Source organism: Urtica dioica, chromosome 9 (assembly GCF_054948205.1).
Source record: "Urtica dioica subsp. dioica isolate 48M chromosome 9, U.dioica_male_clone48M_v1_H2, whole genome shotgun sequence".
NCBI lineage: Eukaryota > Viridiplantae > Streptophyta > Magnoliopsida > Rosales > Urticaceae > Urtica > Urtica dioica.
This window is the reverse complement of record NC_142764.1, coordinates 29,638,148-29,649,519: the sequence shown is the minus strand read 5'-3', so window position 1 is coordinate 29,649,519 and position 11,372 is coordinate 29,638,148. Positions and strand designations below refer to the sequence as shown.

The 11,372-nt window shown below is 40.6% G+C and overlaps 3 protein-coding genes across 4 annotated transcripts; all 3 read right to left on the bottom strand.

Annotated features, from left to right (window-relative positions):
- Window positions 1–83: 83 nt before the first annotated feature.
- On the bottom strand, window positions 84–2,472 carry LOC149386705 (uncharacterized). The gene is made up of 5 exons (XM_089626866.1): window positions 2,072–2,472; window positions 1,403–1,526; window positions 1,082–1,296; window positions 628–801; window positions 84–470 (listed from the first exon to the last, which is right to left on the bottom strand). The coding sequence occupies exons 1-5, from the start codon at window positions 2,237–2,239 to the stop codon at window positions 384–386; spliced, it is 768 nt and encodes a 255-aa protein (XP_089482992.1). The 5' UTR covers window positions 2,240–2,472; the 3' UTR covers window positions 84–383.
- A 969-nt stretch (window positions 2,473–3,441) lies between these two features.
- LOC149386704 (seed dormancy control protein) lies at window positions 3,442–5,915 on the bottom strand. The gene is made up of 4 exons (XM_089626636.1): window positions 5,793–5,915; window positions 5,386–5,549; window positions 4,230–4,758; window positions 3,442–4,143 (listed from the first exon to the last, which is right to left on the bottom strand). The coding sequence occupies exons 1-4, from the start codon at window positions 5,801–5,803 to the stop codon at window positions 3,972–3,974; spliced, it is 876 nt and encodes a 291-aa protein (XP_089482762.1). The 5' UTR covers window positions 5,804–5,915; the 3' UTR covers window positions 3,442–3,971.
- Window positions 5,916–6,044: 129 nt separating this feature from the next.
- LOC149386703 (protein KINASE OF THE OUTER CHLOROPLAST MEMBRANE 1-like) lies at window positions 6,045–9,780 on the bottom strand. 2 transcript variants are annotated; one of them, XM_089626597.1, is made up of 5 exons: window positions 9,661–9,780; window positions 8,541–8,922; window positions 8,185–8,276; window positions 7,605–8,078; window positions 6,045–7,156 (listed from the first exon to the last, which is right to left on the bottom strand). In XM_089626597.1, the coding sequence occupies exons 2-5, from the start codon at window positions 8,910–8,912 to the stop codon at window positions 6,265–6,267; spliced, it is 1,830 nt and encodes a 609-aa protein (XP_089482723.1). In that variant the 5' UTR covers window positions 8,913–8,922; window positions 9,661–9,780; the 3' UTR covers window positions 6,045–6,264. The 2 variants fall into 2 exon arrangements, with proteins under 2 accessions (XP_089482723.1, XP_089482724.1); XM_089626598.1 differs by lacking the exon at window positions 9,661–9,780 and adding an exon at window positions 9,603–9,619.
- Between the last annotated feature and the right edge of the window lie 1,592 nt (window positions 9,781–11,372).

Here is an 11,372-nt window from a genome sequence, read left to right as displayed (position 1 = left end):
GTTTGGCAGAGGTCAAGCACAAAGATAATATATAAGCATTCTCTAATGTGATGTACTTTTCTTCTAGCAGTAAAAAATAAAAATTCTCTTGAAACGGGTCTTGTATAATAAAAATAATTGAAGAGGTAAACATATCTCAACCCAAATATTATAGCTTTCAAGTACTACTCACGAAGAAACTTTAGTGATTACAGACACGCATTCATTCCATTTCGGAACGAGTCATCACGTCTTGGTAACGAGAGGAACGATGTTAAAAAGACGTACACGGCCTCAAATCTACAGTTGCTACACACTTTAACAGACACAACGTGATGATGAGACATAACTTGCCAAAGAGGAAGAGACAAGAGTCGGCTCAAATCGAAGAAACACTAATTTAATTAGAAGACATCGGGATGGAAGCGTCCGGGAATAGAGCTGCTTTGCTGGGCTTGTTTCAGATGCATCGTCAACGCATAGTTATTCACCTGCCAATAAAGATCCCAGAACAAAATAAGTCAGCAAGGTTTATTAATATAATATATGATCCGAGAAATTTCGGAGAACCCTTTGTTAATTTTAGGTTATATTATTAAAAACACACATAAACAATGCAAGAGCTGTAAAGCAAGCTGAGATTCTAACCTCAAGAGTCCTCAACTGCTCTTGATATTGAGACAACAACTGCTTCAGACTCTGCAACTCATTACTTCTGTCTTCATAATGTTTCTGGCGTTCATGCTGGATTGCCACGGCATGTTTCAGAATCGTGTTCTCTTTCAAAACTCCTCCGAGTTGTTCCTTCAGAAGCATATTTTCCTGCAATCCATGGAAAACCATAATCAGGTATGCTAAAGATTAGATGAATGACAATGCGAATAACACTAAAACGATTAGCGATGCCTCACAGTCATCTCTTTTATTTGAAAACCTTAGAAACCACCCACCACCCGGAAGCTGCTATGAGACAGCGCAAGCAAACCTCTGACCGATTTTGTACTCAAGTTAGCTATTTTATCAGTGTGCATTATGCGAGCAAGCCACGTAACCCTGATAGCAGACCAGTCGTTTATTTTGTAACAGCAAACATAATATTCACCTTTTGCAGAATCTGAGCCGCCTCGGCACCGTTACTTGCGTTGACTGATTTCTGAAAGATATCAAGTACCCGAGCAGCTCGGGCTCTGGCATCGTCGGGACTTGTAGCGTTCATCATTTCAGCCACAAACAGGTTAACCCATTCTGTGCCATCTGTGGGAAGGTTGTGAAGAGCAGGTGGGTTTTCAGGAACGGAACCATCTTCCTCACTAGCACCTGCCAATTCACATCCAGCTGTGAGATTCTAACCCTCAAGGTAAAACCATCATATAATTTATAAACAAAGACACTCTGTAGCTATGCACAAAGAATGACACTACACCTGTCTCCACAGTTGCATTTGGGTCCTCGGTATTATCATCCCCGGATTGCAGACACAGATCACGCAGTCTCTTAATAGCAGCATCCACATCGTTACCACATTCTTCCAAGACTCTGTCGAGAAGCTAGATGACAAATCATCAAAAACATTAGAGATTAATAAGCATTACGGATTATACAATAATAGAAACCAAGAAGAAGTAATTTCCTTGGCCCAAAGAAACAAACTCTATCACCACCGTCACAATAAAGCATGGCGCGAAAACACATATTTTTCAACAAGAAGCTATCGTCGATACAGGTTAAACTAAGATCCGAAACTAAACAAAAATAATTCACGGTATAGGCCACCAAAGCCCTAGCTGTTCTTGATTGAATGAGAAACAAATCCAAAACTCAGAACTTCTAGACCTCGTAAGATAAATCGTCAACAAAAGAATCATAAACCCTATATAAAACTAAACCGCATCACATTACAAAACACAAAACAGACCTCGATTCATTCTCTTCTCGTCACCAACATTCCCAGCATCCCAAAATTAAATTAAAGACAGCACATTCATAAAACCGGCAAAAACAAAAACCCTAGGATTCCACAATTCCAAAAGAACATAAACCACATCAATTACACAAAGATCAAAGGCCGATACCAAATCGGAAAGAAAATTACCTGCGGTTCCATACGAGGAAAGAGCGCTCGGAGCTGGTCGATCAGCGACGGAGCCGAGAAGCGAATCGGAGAGGTCGAAGAAGAACACCTAATCCTCTTCGAAAGCGGCGGCGATGGAGGAAGATCTTCGAAGAAGGATCTCTTGCTTCCACACACAGCCGCAGACATCGTTCGTCCTTTTAACTCTCTTTCTCGCTCGCTCGATCGCCCAATATCGCCGATTTAACCACAGCGATTTAAGAATCGGGGTTGGATTTAGGGTTATGGTTTAGGAACGATAGATTAGAAGGAAAGCAATCTCGTCGATTGCTTTTCGTTCTTGTTAGGTTTTCTTTGGGTTTTGAGATGGGAGAGAGTCTGATCTCCGAAGAGTATTTTTACGTTTGGAAAATGAAGGAGGTTTCTTTGGGTTTTTATATTCGAGTCACGTTGAAGGGAGTGTATAGCACGCGCTTTCGCAGAGCGTGGTGTTCTGGTAGAGAGTCAAAGTCCACATCAGCTTCCACAAGAAAACGCTTGTCGGAGAGGGCAGGTGCAAAGAAAGAAGAGATCATACAATATTTTCAAAAACTAAATGAAATATTTATGAAATAATAAAGGGAAATATCAAGACTATCCCTCATGTTTAATCGAAATGCGATATTTATCACATCTATTTCTAGAAATATCATACATATCCCTTCAGTTTAATATAAATGATATATACCTCCCCTAATAAAATATTATATTACAAATATCACCCTTTTCGTTTATTTTTTACAAAAAAATAATTTGAACTACCCAAAATACCCTTAATAGAATAAATATTTATTTACTATTTTATTAAAAAAAAATCAAAATCTCTCTTTATAAAAAAAATCCTTAACTTCTTATAAAGAAATTTTTTAATTTAATTTTTTTGTATGTAGAATAAAAAATAAAAAATTATTTCATTAAGGGTATTTTGGGGAGTTCAAATTATTTTTTTGTAAAAAATAAACGAAAAGGGTGATATTTGTAATATAATATTTTTTTAGGGGATGAATATGTCATTTATATTAAACTGAAGGGATATGTCTGATATTTACATAAATAAATGGGATAAATCTCGCATTTTGATTAAACACGAGGATACTCTTGATATTTTTCCAATAATAAACGAAATATACGTGGGAGTCCCACGGTGGGACTCCTTTATTTTAAAACTTCCAAATTTTTTTATTGTTTGCTTTATTTGCTGTATTTCAAATATAATTACAGAAATCTACGTTTTAATGAATTTCTATTTTTTTCATTAAAAAGCTGAAAAAAGTAATCTTTTCCCCTGTTTTTTTATTCATATGTAAAGATCCATTCCATAACATATTTCATTAAATCTAATAGTAGAATTTCTATGATTGTTTTCTCTCTTCAAATAACAAGCCTGAAGGATATAATACAAATTATTAGGTTTCAGTGGTCAGTTTTAAGGAAAGAAGATAAAGTGAGAAAACGATGAAGAAAAAAGATTTTAAAAAAAAAATGTAAAGAACTATTCCATGCACATATACATTTGTATATAGACTAACAAATGCGTTTCTGCATTGATACAATAAATAACCAAACAAAGACATCATTGTCAGCCTATTCACCATCACACAACATTAGAACTAGGATTTGATATGGCACCAAAGGAAAAGATGACCATTCTATATTATTATTCAAAACATCTTAAAACCTTCACATTCAGTACAAAGCCTCTGAATTTCAAAAAGTAACACATACAATTACAAATAGATTGGTTTCTCAGAACAGAAAAAGCTTTGACAGCCATATATGTTACAAGAAGCAACTAACCAAAAAAAGACCAAGTTCAGAAAACAAAAACTACTCAACTTGGGAGAAAAACTTTTTCTCTATTCTTTTTTTCGCCATAGATTTTTCAACTGAAACACCCCAAATCGCTGACGGGGACAGTGACCGAACCCTTTTGTAGTCTCTGCTTCTTCGCGAACTTGTGAATCGAGCCTTGGATTTCGTCAAACACGACCAAAAACTCCGCTGCATCGGTGAGGCTAAACACCCTCTTTAGTACCATCTCCAATGCTTTGTACCTATTCTCAATTCACACACCGAGTTATATCATCAAAAACAGATATCTGTACAGCTCAGTACAATAGCGGGGTAAAATAGTAAAAACCTGAGATTTTGCGCCTTTGTGACGACGCGTTCGATCGTCTTGAACACGGACTTCACACAAGCCAACGCGTCTTCGCTCGACTTGATGTTCATCGGCCCGAACGGCAAGTGAAGCACGCAAGTGGCCTGAATCTCGACCATCTCTTCGTCGATTATCGCCTCTTCGATCCGAACCTCGCGGATGAGCTCGGTCAAGTTCTGTTCGGCCCCGGGAGAGTCGGAAAAACTCGACGACGAAGAGCGGACCAATCCGAGGGCGAGCTCCAAAATGGCGGAGGGTCTCCAATCTCCGAGCCAACAGACGGCCGCCAGCTCGTGGGGCGGGGCCCACTCGGGGGCGAGGAGCTCGGGGACGTCTCTGAGGAGGGTCGGGACCATGGCTCGGCCGTAGTGGGCCCGGAAGCTTCCGAGCTGCTCTTCGATCAGCTTCTCGAGCTCCCACCTCGCCCTGAGCTGCTTCTCGAGCCGAGCCGCTCGGCTCTTCTGCTCTTCTCTCCACTCTCCGTGCTTGTGCTTCTCCCACGACCGCCCTTCACTTGTTAATCATGTTCTCTCGGTTGATTACACGGGATTAACAGATTGAAATATCTAGTGAAACATTTATAATCACATGCTGTTTCTGGTACAGCTATTTATGTAGCTTCGAATTCCAATTAGTTAAGCTTAAGACAGAGGTTCCGAATTTCATACATCACTCTAGTAATGAAGCTGAGTAGGGTTTTTTTTTTTTATATTTAGCGATTTTATCTGTTTTAGAGAAAGTTCCCAAATTGGATCATTTTAAAGGTTGAACTTCGCAAGCTTTCCCCCCAAAAAAAAATCTAGATTGAACTTGAAATTGCGCATATGCAACTGCCATTAATTAATGTTTTCCGAGCAAAATAAGTTTTTTTTTTATTTATTTCCTATGTAATTGTAATTGTACAATGTTCTCAAAACAAACTATGAGAACGAAAGAAAATAAGAATTCCCACTGTAAGTGAATCCGAAAACCCACATTCATACACTAATCAAAGAATAAATATCAAACTTTTCGTAAGAAAGAACCACGAGTCAGAATCTCCAAAGCAAGCAAGGAATATCGGTAACTCTGCTGTATAAAATGAAGAAGTTGGAGAAAAGCAAAGAATTAATAGTTCTGGTTTTTACTCTTTTACCTGGTTTGATTGAGTCGCGATTATGGAGACTCGTGCAAAGGAATCTCTCTGCTATACAATCGATCTCATCGTCACCGCAGTCTTCTTCTTCTTCGTTGCCTACTTTAGCATTTAAAGTATATATCTCTTTTCTTTCTCCACAATTATCCTCTTCGAATTTTTTCCTGATCATAGAAAACGATGAATGATCAATTTTCTTGTGGCCCAAACAAACCACGAAATCAACAACTCCTTGGTAGACGAAGCAAGAAAAACAAAACGACGATCAAGAAAATGAACTAAAAAAATCGTCCTTTAATTTCCGAGCAAGAAAAGAAAAAGAACCTTTGATTTCACCGAAAAGTAACAAATAAAAAATAAAACTCTTGGGAGCTTACGCAAGAGAGAGAGAGAGATATAGAGCTTACATTCGATTCATGGTTTTGATTTTAATTTGAATAGAACCGTGGAGTTTTAAGGTTTTGAGTCTGACATTCTTTTTTTCCTTTTTCTTCCTTAGCCGAAGCCTGAGATCGGTTAAAGATGACGAGAAGCCAGAAAAAGAAGAAAAAAAATGTTTAGGTCAATTCACTAATTTGACTAAATATGGCGGGTCATTTCCAGACTCTTTTTATATACGCAAGTCGTAACACGTCTTTTCGGTCTCCAACGACAACAAATTCATGAAAACGACATCACATAATTTAAAGCAAAGCAAATTTTATAAGAAATGTATTTATTTACACATTGCAAAGCATATACGTTATTGTATGCTTCCATATACAGCAGAGTGAGTGATAAACAGCTGTCTGAATTATTATTTACAGAATTCAATTTTTCATTTCCTTGCCCCTGAAGGCATTACAGGGTGGACTTTTGAGAGAAAAAGTCAACGCTTTTTCACCTAGCAGAAACACCACCACCACCATCTTTGAAAAGGTTCGGAAGCCACTTCCCGGACCGCCCTTCTTCTTCCTGACGCCTCTCCTCGCGGCGGGCCGAGCACTTCTTCAGCCTCGAGCCCGCGAAAAGCCCGACCTTCAAGCCCGCGAACAAGCCCAGCGCGATCGCGATCGGCCTCACCGCCCAATGGAAATCCTCCACGTGGCGGTACTTCTCGACGACCCCGGGACAGGTGTCGAACGACACCGGCTCCACCTGGGCCGGGTCGGCCAGGAAAGTCCTCGGGCCGTCGCCGAGAACGAGCCTCCCGGGAAAGCCCACGACGAGACACCCGTTCGGGAGGGTCTGAGAGATTCTTCCGACGGCCCACGAGCCGTTCTTCCTCGGCCACTCGAACCGAGGATTAAGAACCGTCTCTTTCACTCTGACGAAATCTCCGACGCGGTGCGGTTTCGCCGGCTGGAGATCGGACACGTGTCCTCTCCAGGGCGTTTCGAGGCCGATGAGCCCGGCTTCGACGGTCCCGTCGCTTTGCACAGAATGAATGATTCCGACCGAAGAGTGTTTCGAAGCAGTGGACAAGCCTGTTAAGAGAACCCAATCACCGGCGGAGAAACCGGACACGACTTTCTTGATCGACGAGGCGAGCACTCTGACGGGGCTTCTCGCTCCGGGGATTTTCACCGTCGCGAAGCTGTCGTTCTCGGAGTTGTGGCTCTCGAGTCCGACCACGGTGCCTTCTGGGACGTCTGTGGTGTTCCTCGAGCGGACCTTATCGCCGACTTGGACTTGATCTTTGGAGAGAGACCACATAGAACTCGGTCTTTCTGTGAGCGTACTGGTTTGGGAGCCAAACCATTCGTCTTCACCGTGAAGGGCGGTCTGAGAGCTACAATATCAGTACCAAAATTTGTCACATCCATTAGAAATCGATGACCGTAAAGAAGAAAAAAAAATACGCAGATTTGCATGAAATCCAAAACCCAAATAAATAACCCTAGGAAAAATCAAGGAACCTGTTGTGAACGTGTTTGATCGAATCTCCGAATAATTACAGAAACAATACAATTGATTCGATACCTTTCTTTTTCCCCAATTCCCTTCTATATATACTATTACAAAAATGTCATTAATACCCATACTAACCCTTACTGTTTACTATTACTAAGTACCCATATATGGATATCATAACAAAACCTTAATGTAAAAAATTATGTTCCTCAACACACAACTATGTTCCTTCAAATTAAAAAATCTGTACATCCTCCAAGCCCTACCACGCTCATTCGGGTATCAAAGAAAAAACTCGACTGATTAAAAATAAATATATCCGATACCTTTCGAACGCGTTCAGTATATCCGCTGCTAGAGGCCGATAACGAAGATCGTACTCGAAGCAGCCATTGATGACGCATTCAATTAACGGAGGCAAACCGCTCGGGATTTGCGGCTTCTTTTGCTCGATCACAACCGAACCGTAAATCTCTTCGACGGACTTCCCGTCCCACGGTTGAACACCCGTCAACATCTCCACGAAGCAACAAGCGAAGCCCCACGAGTCCGTTTCGGGAGCGATGGGACCTCTCACTTCCGGTTCCCACTGTTCGGGAGCCATATAGTTCGGAGTCCCGAGCCTGAGAACCATGTCGGGACTCGATAACGACATCCCGAGAAGCAGGTACGGGATCCCAAAATCTCCGAGGACCGCTTCCTTGTTATCGTTCAGAAGAATATTGGAAGGCTTCAGGTTCAGTGCCAGGACCCCAATCGAATGCAACTCGAGAATTCCCTTCGCTATCTCTATCCCATACCTGAAAGCATTAGAAATCTGAGACAACGAATTTTCCGAAAAAAGTTGAGCTATAATCCACACACACAACAAATAAAAGAGAGAGATATTGTGTTATGAGCCAATACTTCAAAGCCTCCGAAAGAGGAAGCTTTCCACCCTTGAGCCGAGCTACTTTGTCTCCCACCGATCCTTCGTAAACCTTCATAGCAATACAGATCTGCCAAGAATAGATTATCGCATTATTGAGGAATGATATAAGGATCCGAAATTCACGGCCGTGCTTTTGGGAGATTCAATTCCCAAAAAGAGATTGGATTCTGGTCTATTGGTTGTATTCAAGCCTAACATTTTATCTAATGGGTGATACTAAGTCTAAACCGATTATTATATTTCAGTTACAAACTGAACTATGATTGTTAATTCGAAGCAAAAAAAAGGCCAAGTTAGAGCATCATAGATCCAATTACGCAAAAAAATTTACCTTGCCATCGATAATCGAAACACCATGAAGCCAACAGACATTACGGAACCCCCGGCACCGAAAGAACACTTGTTCGAACTTATCGAGAAACTTCTGGGAGTGGTCTTTCTCCAAGGGATGTAACACCTTTAGAGCCAGCTCGTGATATCTGTCGAAATCGGCTGAGGACTGGTGATGCGTCGCAAGCCTAACATCGCCGAACGGTCCTCGGCCGATTCTGTACTTGAGCTTCACCGAGTCCGGGTCAATCCACGGGCTCACGGGATTGGGTTCGGGTTCAGCCACAACAGTCCTGAGGTTATCGGGGTCGACTTCCAAGAGCTCGTACTCGAAAGACTCGACTGGTTTTGCCTTGCCAACCTGATCACTCATTTTTTTTTCCCTGTTGGAATACAATTCAATCAGACAAAAAGGGACTTGAATATATCACTAAACTACACAGAAAGTTCAAAGGAAACAGAAAAAAATGAAACAATAATCAAAATTATTTATGCTACGACAAGGATAAGCCTCGCTCTATTCACTATCAAACCATTACTCTTCACTCCATGTACTCCATGTAAACAAGAAACATTTAAAAATATAGTTACTTGACACACAATCAGAGAATTGATAATAGTTCTTAAGAAATAAATCCATGATGATCTACTACACCGAAAGCCTGCATATAAATTTTTTTTTTTTTTGGAATCATACGGTAATCAAGCCTTAGACAACTATTCTGATCTTAAAGTTGAAATTGATACAGGTAATAATTTTTCGTAGCTCGCCAATACGCAATCTAATTCCGAATCCCCCTAGTTCTAAGTTCTAATAGCATGAAAGTCTCGGGATTTTCTTTTTTGTCGATCATTTATTCGTTAAAACGGACAATTTCAAAACAGCAATCGTGCCAATAAAGCGATGGCGAAAGAAAATAGAGAAAAAAAAATTCATAAAGCAAAGGTCAACAACGGAGAAAAGAAATAATAAAACAACAAAACTGGTGTATCTTGATAGTCTAATTCTAGAATGAACACTTGAAAAGAAAGCACAAAACAAAATGAAAATGAAAATCACAACTTTTTTTCTCTGCTTCGTTCAGTTTTCTCGGCAAACAAACAGACTCGATCAAACTTACCAGAAAAAGAGAGAGAGAGAGAGAGAGAGAGAGAATCTTCTGGGTCCAATGGCGATGTACCGATGTGGCCCACGACCGAGCCTTTCATTTATAAATCTCGGCGAACCTTACGCCTAGTAGTACGGAATCTTGGTGCAATCCTTATCGTCTTTACGACACGTCATTGACATTACACGGTCGATACTTAAGCTTCTGACACGCTTCCATAGATGGTCCACTTGTTAAGAGACTTGAGACTTGAGACTTGTGTGAGTTTTCATGTTACGGAAAGTAACTATCGAAGAGGAAGTGAACTCCCGTGCTTTACACTTGTTTAAGGAAAATATCAATGATATCAGTTATATTTAATCGAGATGTCTCTATAATATAAATGATACATAATTCCTTTAAAAATATATTATATTACAAATACTATATTTTTTTTGTTTATTTTTTATAAAAAAAATGTAATATTTACATCACTGTCTCTTGAACTCCTCCATGTATAACACTATGTCTCCTCAATTTGAAAATCGTACACAACCAACTTTAAAATCTTACATCATAGCAAACTTAGGCCCTTCTGTCACATATTCTTGACGGACGTTGGGTATGTGGTCACGTTTTTAGCACGTGACAAATGAAAGTATCAAAATACCCCTATCGTTGATGAGTATAAGACGTAATTTGAGAAATTAGGGTTTTGAAATTCCCAAATTAAATCTGTCGATGAAAATGAAATAAGTTTCGTTCAGTTGGAGTCTGACAAATCCTAATTGACCATGCATGTTTGAGATCATCTATACCTTTCGTTTCGCCGATGTTATAACTTTTATCCATTTACATGTAACATAAAGGGCTTATAAGGACTCGTGGAGATTCAGTAATTGAGCTTTTGGGTGTTTTTTTTGTATGTGCTTTGATATCCCGATTCAGATAGAATGGTGTGATGAGCTTTATTCAGTTGATGGTGTTTCCGTTTGAATAGGGACAAAGAAAAAGGGAAAAGAGAAGATCGCGAAAAACGCCGGAAAAGGGAAAAAGCGCAGCCCACCTCAGAGTGACGACGCTTCGGGCGATCGGAAAATGCCGAGACGCGCGGCGGCATGCTCGGACTTCAAAGAGAAGTCAGCCATAAACATGTCCGAAAAATCCTCGCACGTGGAGACAAAGAAGGAGCAAATCGCAGAAGAAGAGATCGTCGCTATGCACTTGACTTCGGGGCCAAACGACGGAGACCGATCCAACAGAAGGCTCAACAATTTCATCCTCCACGATGAGAACGGAGTCCCTCAGCCCCTCGAGATGTTGGAGATCAACGACTTGTTCATCACCGGAAACATATTGCCTCTCGACGAGGCCTCCAACAAGGAAAAAAGATAAGGAAAAGGGCGTACGGTGCGAGGGTTTCGGGTGCATAGAGTCATGGGACATCTCCGAATATGAGGACAGAGCTCCGGTGATATGGCTCTCCACCGAGGTCGTGGACTATCACTGCCTCAAGTCTGCCGTTAAATATAAGAAATTTTACGACCTCTTTTTCGAGAAGGCCCGGGTTTGTGTCGAGGTTTACAAGCAAGCGTCCAAGTGCAGTAGAGGCAATCTCGATTGCAGAGTTTTTATTTACCTTTCATTATTATTTAATTACATTATTACTGATATTTATCCAATTACATTTTCACCCTTTTCACGTGCAAAAAATGTGACCACACACCCAACGTCCGTCAAGAATA

Coding starts and splice junctions, on each gene's coding strand:
- LOC149386705 (XM_089626866.1), bottom strand. CDS start 2,239: ATGTCTGCGGCTGTGTGTGGAAGCAAGAGATCCTTCTTCGAAGATCTT. Junction 1,527..2,071: donor TTCCTCGTATGGAACCGCAG/GTAATTTTCTTT, acceptor TTTGTCATCTAG/CTTCTCGACAGAGTCTTGGA. Junction 1,297..1,402: donor AAATGCAACTGTGGAGACAG/GTGTAGTGTCAT, acceptor GTGAATTGGCAG/GTGCTAGTGAGGAAGATGGT.
- LOC149386704 (XM_089626636.1), bottom strand. Junction 4,759..5,385: donor TCGCGACTCAATCAAACCAG/GTAAAAGAGTAA, acceptor TAACAAGTGAAG/GGCGGTCGTGGGAGAAGCAC. Junction 4,144..4,229: donor ACAAAGGCGCAAAATCTCAG/GTTTTTACTATT, acceptor AATTGAGAATAG/GTACAAAGCATTGGAGATGG.
- LOC149386703 (XM_089626597.1), bottom strand. CDS start 8,912: ATGAGTGATCAGGTTGGCAAGGCAAAACCAGTCGAGTCTTTCGAGTAC. Junction 8,079..8,184: donor CCTCTTTCGGAGGCTTTGAA/GTATTGGCTCAT, acceptor TAATGCTTTCAG/GTATGGGATAGAGATAGCGA. Junction 7,157..7,604: donor ATACTGAACGCGTTCGAAAG/GTATCGGATATA, acceptor CTGATATTGTAG/CTCTCAGACCGCCCTTCACG.